General features: G+C 62.5%; 1 protein-coding gene across 1 annotated transcript; it reads left to right on the forward strand.

Annotated features, from left to right (window-relative positions):
* Positions 1 to 3,369: 3,369 nt before the first annotated feature.
* Positions 3,370 to 6,427, forward strand: BARX1 (BARX homeobox 1; the record flags this gene model as incomplete). Its single annotated transcript, XM_082487686.1, has 4 exons — positions 3,370 to 3,574; positions 5,376 to 5,664; positions 5,797 to 5,881; positions 6,263 to 6,427. 4 exons carry the CDS (start codon positions 3,370 to 3,372, stop codon positions 6,425 to 6,427), a joined length of 744 nt encoding a protein of 247 aa, XP_082343812.1.
* Positions 6,428 to 6,835: the final 408 nt, after the last annotated feature.

Raw genomic sequence — 6,835 nt, forward strand, 5'->3', positions numbered from 1 at the left:
ACCCAGAGACAGGGATAGTGGGGATAAATATTTACAATCATTCATGTGGTTTCTTTTTATTTTAAAGGAAAAAAAAATAATAAAAAAAATCAAGGTGTGTGCTTTGAGGGGAGGAGTTGGTAATGTATTTTATGCGGACTATTTGTTCATGAGTGTGCTAATCTGCGAGGTGAGGTTGTTTAAACAATCCGACGTGGATTTGTCTGCTGGCTTGAATGTGGCCCAAGTTCTTCTCACTTTACACATAATTCTTCTCCTGGTTCTGTATTACAATAGCTCCAAAGGCCTCTTTTGCCTCGGCCGTTAGAAATCAGTACCTTGTCATGAGAATACCTCGCGATCTAAACAGAGAAGGTGGACAAAAAGCTGCGTAAGGAAACAGGGAGGGGTTTTTTTTTTGCTCTCATTTTTGGAGCCCCGTTAACCCCGGTTGGGGCAGGTGTGCATAGAGGGTTCCTGGGGGCATGAGGGGATGGAACGGGGGGCGCGGGGCAGGGATGGAGGCAGCATCTCGGTGGGCAGGGACCTGCAGGGGACGGCGGGCACCCGAATACGGCCACTGCTTCGTCGTGTTGCACTAACTCGTTGGCGATCCAAACGCCACGAGTGATGTCTAAGTCGGTGACAACCAAGTCAGGACAACAGGAGGACCGGGGAGGGCTACTAGGGTGTTTTTCACCTCGTTGGTGTTTCACAGAGCCAGAGGCATAATTTTACACTGAAACGGAGAGAAAACAGAAAAAAAAAAAAAAAAAAAAAATCCGTGCGGAACTGCTCCGTAGAAGTGGCAGTAAACATATGGAACAGGTTATCTGGGGAGGCAGGGGAAGTACAGAGCGCAAATTCATTCAAGAAACACCTCGTTTTTGCCGAATGCGATGGTTGAGTGGGACGGTGAGACGACAGGACAGGAGGATTTCAATAACGCTAACAAAGCGGCTCGGCCTCGCGGCCGCGATAGTTCCTTAAAACGCCTCTACGTCTCCCTTCCGTCACGATTGAATGAAAAATAGCGGCCCTGGTGTCGCGATCCCCCGAGGATCCCGGCAGTGCACCTCTCCCTCCGGCTGTGAAGTCCACCCGCGGGGTTGTTGGCTGCCTTTGCGGGCAGCGCTGGCTGTGGGTGTCCCCCCCCCCCACGCGTGTTGCCGGGCGGCCAGGAGCCGGGGAAGCTCGGGGGGAACCGGGAGAGCGGGGGGAACCTCCCCCCGTGGGAAGAAGGCATCCACGGGTGACCCCCGTGGGGGTCCGGGCAAGACCCCCGCAGACCCCTCGCCAGCCCCGAGGAAACGTGCCGAAATCCCCCTTTTTTTGGTGGAAAACCATCAAGACGGAGCCTGAGCTCCCCTTCCCCCGGGGCTGAGCGATCCCCTGTTCCCCCCGCGGAGGCAGCGGGATACCTCCCGTGGAAATCATCAAGGCGCAGTCCCGCGTGTCCGGTGCCGCTCCCGCCGTGAGGAGGGGACCGACCCCGACCACAAAACCATCACGCTGCCGGTTCTCCACCGAAATCACCCCCGCTCCCCGTCTAATCGCTTTGTGCCCACATTTTCTGCTGGGGATTATGAACTTTGGGATTCTCGCACATAAATCACGCACGAAGTACGTTAGTAATGAGTAGGGATCACTCATTAATTACCTGCTGTCTTGAGTGACACTGGCTAAAGGGGAATTAAACGAATCCCGTTGTACCCAGCAAAATATTCGTGAAAAGTCTAGAAAAGAGAAGGGAAACGCTCTGCTTCGTGCTGTGTTTTGTTTTCGTACCCTGAGCGGCTCCTTTCGGTTGTGTACAGCGATTTGGCCGAGGCCCGGAGCCGGGCCGGAGCTGGGGCAGTCGGGCCGAGCCCCCTCGACGGGCAGCCCCGAGCTCAGACCGGCAACGCGGTACCCGCCTCCCCTCGGGCTCCCCTCTGCCCTGGCTCCCCCCGGCCCCCGCACTGGGGCTGCCCCGAGGGCTCCGAGCCGCCCTTCCCCGCCGGGGGGGGGACCTGCAGGTCCCCGGCGGGGGCCGCGGGGCTCGTTCCCCCGAGGGGAGCCGGCCCTGGGGGCGGGTGGCCCGGGCAGGTGGCCGGGCCGTCGCCGGGGGTGGCTCCGTGTGTTCTCCCCCTCCGGGCGGGCGCGGCCCGGAGCTGTGGCTCCCCAGCCAGCCCCGGGGACGGGGACGGGGACGGGGACGGGGACGGGGATGGAGATGGGGATGGGGACGGGGATGGGGACGGGGATGCGGATGGTAGTGGGGACAGGGACAGGAACGGGGACGGGGTTGGGGCCGGATGGGGACAGAGATGGGGATGGGACCGGGGAAGGGGCCGGAGATGGGGATGGGGACGGGGCCAGGGATGGGATGGAGACGGAGACGGGCATGGGGATGGGACGGGAATGGGGAAAGGGATGGGGACAGAGACAGGGACAGGGCCGGGCTGGGTCTGGGGCCGGGGAAGGGGCCGGAGGTGGAGACGGGATGAGGATGGGGATGGGGCCGGGGCCGGGGATGGGGATGGGATCGGATGGGGCCAGAGACGGGGCCGGGAATGGGGATGGGATGGGATGGGGCCGGGACCGGGGAAAGGGATGAAGGTGGGGATGGGATGGGGACGGGGACGAAGAAGGGGAAGGGGCCGGAGATGGGGATTGGTAATTGGGGATGGGGATGAGGATGAGGATGAGGATGGGGATGAGGATGAGGATGAGGATGAGGATGAAGATGGGGATGAGGATGAGGATGAGGATGAGGATGAGGATGAGGATGAGGATGAGGATGAGGATGGGGATGGGATGGGGATGGGGATGGGATGGGGACGGAGACGGAGCCGGGGCTGCGGCCGGGGCTGGTGCCGCGCTGCGAAGGGGCCAGCGCTTGTTTGGGTGTCGGCTCTCCCGCGGCGGGCAGAAGGGCTAATTTGCTTTATATGGCGGGGGATCAAATGCTCTGCTGTAACCTCTCGCTTCCAGGTACTCGCCCGCCCCGGCCCCTTCCTTCCTCCGCGGCCCCTCCCGCGCCCTCCCCCGCGGCGCTGACAGCCCCGCCGGGGCCGGCGGTATAATAGGCCGCTGCCCGCCGTCCCGGGGCGGAGAGACGCTCCCCGGTGCCGCGCCCCGTGTGCATGCGGCGGTAACGGCTCCGGCCCGCCGCGCTGCTCAGGCCGGTCCCGGGCCACTGGCGCTGGGGGGGCCGCGCCGGGCCCGGCCCGTAGGGGCAGGGGGCAGGTTAGGGGGCGGCGGGGCGATGGGCAGAGCCCCCCCGGGGCGCCCCGCTGCCCGGCTGCCAGCAGCGCCGGCCGGGGGGCTGCGCTAGGGCGGCCCCGGCGGCCGGGGGGGGCGTCCGTCCGTCCATCCGTGACCGGGGGGGGTGGGGGGGGGACGAGGATGCAGCACCCGCTGGAACTGGGGGCCGCGCACTATTTCCCGGCCGAAGCCTTTCCCGACCACCGCTCGCACCGCTACCGCAGCTTCATGATCGAGGAGATCCTCACCGACCCCCCGGACGCCAAAGGGGCCGCGCCGGCCGGGGAACTGCTCAAATTCGGGGTACAGGCGCTGCTCTCCGCCCGACCCTACCACAACCACCTCGGTACGTCCCCCGGGGAGGGGAGGGGGGGAACCGCGCTCGGGCCCACCGAGAGGTCCCGCGGCTGGAGGGGGGGCGGCGGATTTGGGAGGGGGGCGGCGAGGCATTCCCTGCTGATCCATCCGAGCGCGTTAAAACGGTCCTCTTGGAAGGGAAACCTCCTGAATTTGGCCTAAAAATTTAGCCGCCGGGCTTTGCCAGCCGTGCGCATCCCCTCGCCGTGCCGCCGGAGGCTCCCAGCCTGGAGCCGGGCGAATATTTTGGGGCCTAAACTGAAGAAAGCGGCTTTACGGCCCCGACGCTGCTTGCACAAAACGGCAATTGAATTTCACGGGGAGACCGTTGTTGTTGATCGGATTTTTTTTCTTTTTTTTTTTTTTTTTTTCGTGTTTTTTTGGATGAGGTGTGAATTGCTGGAGCCTCCGCGGTGGGGTATGTATCTGTATGGCTGCAAGAGGCGGCACGGCGCTCTGCGGACACGGATTTAGCTGGAAACCCGACATATATATTATATATATTATATAACTATATATATTACTTTATATAATATTTTTTTTATATAAATTTATTTTAAGAGGGAGCCAGCGTGTTCTATTCAGTCTGATACAGTACGTAGGATAAATGCAGTGTATTAAACAGGGTTGGTTTTTTTAAACGCCAGTATTTTATGTATTTTAAACACTAGTATTTAATGTATTTTAAACTCCAGTATTTAATGTGGGATTGCGAAAGCTTTCCTTTCCCAAGCCGTCTTGGTCTGCGGAGACGTCGCTTTTTAACCGTAGAAACGAATGGAATAGGAAGATCCCAATTTCTCGCTTTCTTTTTAAAAGAGAAAGAGGAATGCGTCAAACCCCGTAGCAGGGGAGCACCATATTCGTAGAACAGCTGGAAATTTGGATTATTTTCAAGATGGGCAGAACTATTTGAAATACTGGACGGCATAAAAGGCTGTTTATAGCCCTTACGGCCCTCGCTGGATTTAGCGGGAGCAGGATCGGGCCCTGTAAGGGACCGAGGCGTGTGTTTGCTTCGACACCCCGGTTCTGGCAGGGCCGGAGCCCCTCTCCACCCTCCCGGGTGCCCTGAATTTGGGACGGGCGCTGAGTTGGCGGGCCCGGGCGGGAAGAACGGAGCCGAGCGATGCTCCAGCCCGCCGGGGAAGGGGACGGAGATGGGGACGGAGATGGGGACGGCCGCCGTTTGGGCCGGGAGCGGCCCGAGGGTGTCTGCAAACAGCATCCTCGGGGACGGGCTGGGAAACTCTCCCTGTCCTCTCCCCGGGCGCGTTCTTTGTAGGAAAAACCGTGGGGATATAAATCGTTCTCCCGTCGAAAATGTCCCGAAAAACGCTGGGGAGGGAAACCCGGAGCCGTGCCCGGACCCCCGCCGGGGCTCGGCCGGCTGCAGTGGGCCCGGCGGCTCTGGGGTGGCACTGGAGGGCAACGCTTTTCGGTTAATTTAAACTATTTCCACTTGTAAGCCCCCCTCCCAAGTCATTCCCTTAATTAGCAACTGCCCATTGAAGGGTAAAACGTCACCTTGTACCGTGGAGTCGGTGGAACCGGGGGGGACCGTCCCGGGGTTCGCGCATCCCCGGCGGGGCGGGGAGGGGGGGGGGGGGGGGAGAAGACGACTCCGCTCCGCCGTTGCCGTGAGAGGAGGAGAAGGGCCGGGGGCTCCTTGCAGGGTCTGATCCCTGGGGCAACCGAGGCACCCTGCAGCCCCGGGGGTCCCCGAGGGCCGGGCCGGGGTGAGGTGTGGGGGGGTGCCCGGTACTGACGGGTCCCTGTCTCTCCCGCAGCGGTGCTGAAGGCGGAGCCGGCGGCCGTGTTCAAGTTCCCGCTGGCTCCTTTGGGCTGCTCGGGGCTAGGCTCGGCGCTGCTGGCAGCCGGCTCGGGGCTGCAGGGCGGCTCCGCTTCTCCCCATCTCCCGCTGGAGCTGCACCTCCGGGGCAAGCTGGACCCCGGGCCCCCGGAGCCGGGCGGCAAAGCCAAGAAGGGGCGCCGGAGCCGCACCGTTTTCACCGAACTGCAGCTCATGGGCTTGGAGAAACGCTTCGAGAAGCAGAAATACCTCTCCACGCCCGACAGGTAGGCGAGGAGGGACCCTCCGGACCGCGGACGGGACGGGTCGGGGGGCTCAATTATTCCTGAAAAATGAGGAAAACTGCCAATCGAGACGAAAACCGCCCGGCCTCACCGCCCTCTTTCTCTCTCCCGCAGAATAGACCTGGCCGAATCGCTGGGGCTCAGCCAGCTCCAGGTGAAAACCTGGTACCAGAACAGGCGCATGAAGTGGAAGAAAATAGTAAGTGCCCCTTTCTGACCCTTTTGCGCGCCCCACCGCGCCGGGTTCGCGCCCGTCCGGGAGACCGAGCGCTGCCCCGCGGGCTCGTCCTTCTGCATGCCTAATAATAATAATAACAACAACAACAACAACAACAACGACTATATATATGCCTCCGGTCTTTAAGGCCATCATCGCTCAGGTCTCTGCCGGACCCCTCCGGTCCGAGCCCGCCCGGCTTTGCAGCCCGTTCCCCGGGTGCGGAGAGATCGGGAGGAGCCGCACCGGTTTTGCACCGGAGCCGGGGCAGAGGGGGGGGGTTCGCCCCGGGCTGATGGCAGCACGGTTTGACCGGAGTGCCCCCCCCGTCTTCCCTTCCTCTGCCCTTTCCCCGCCTCGCAGGTGTTGCAGGGGGGCGGCCTGGAGTCCCCCACCAAGCCCAAGGGCCGCCCCAAGAAGAACTCCATCCCCAGCAGCGAGCAGCTCTCGGAGCAGGAGCGAGCTCGGGACGCCGAGAAGCCTCCCGAGAGCCTGGGCTCGCCGGCCGAGGTCAGCCAGGAGGAGTGAGGGTGACCGCCCCGGCCCCCACCGCCGCCGGCCCCGGCCGCCCCCTCGGGGCGCTGCCCGCCGAACCCGCCGCCGGCCCCGCACCTCTCCGCCCCGCCGCGGCGGGGGCAGGACGGGGGACAGCACGGTTAGTGGTCACGGTCGCCTTCGGTCTCCGGTGAATTGGGCGTCTTGGTCGGTCGCGTGTCCCCGTCGTCCCCTCACTCCCCCCATTCCCGCCCTTCCTCCCCCCATTCCCGCCCCGCGGCTCCTCTCCGCGCCCGCGGAGCGCTGCGCCACGGACGCCCGCGTTGTGCGACGGCCCGGAGGGGCCAGGAGGACACTGGATCCCACCTTTCACATCTACTCGCTGTCTAAAACCCTGTGGTGCCCCTAGTTATTCGAAAACTGCATTTTATGATCAGTTTT

This window comes from Vanellus vanellus (genome assembly GCF_965231255.1).
Source record: "Vanellus vanellus genome assembly, chromosome: 9".
NCBI classification, from domain to species: Eukaryota; Metazoa; Chordata; class Aves; order Charadriiformes; family Charadriidae; genus Vanellus; species Vanellus vanellus.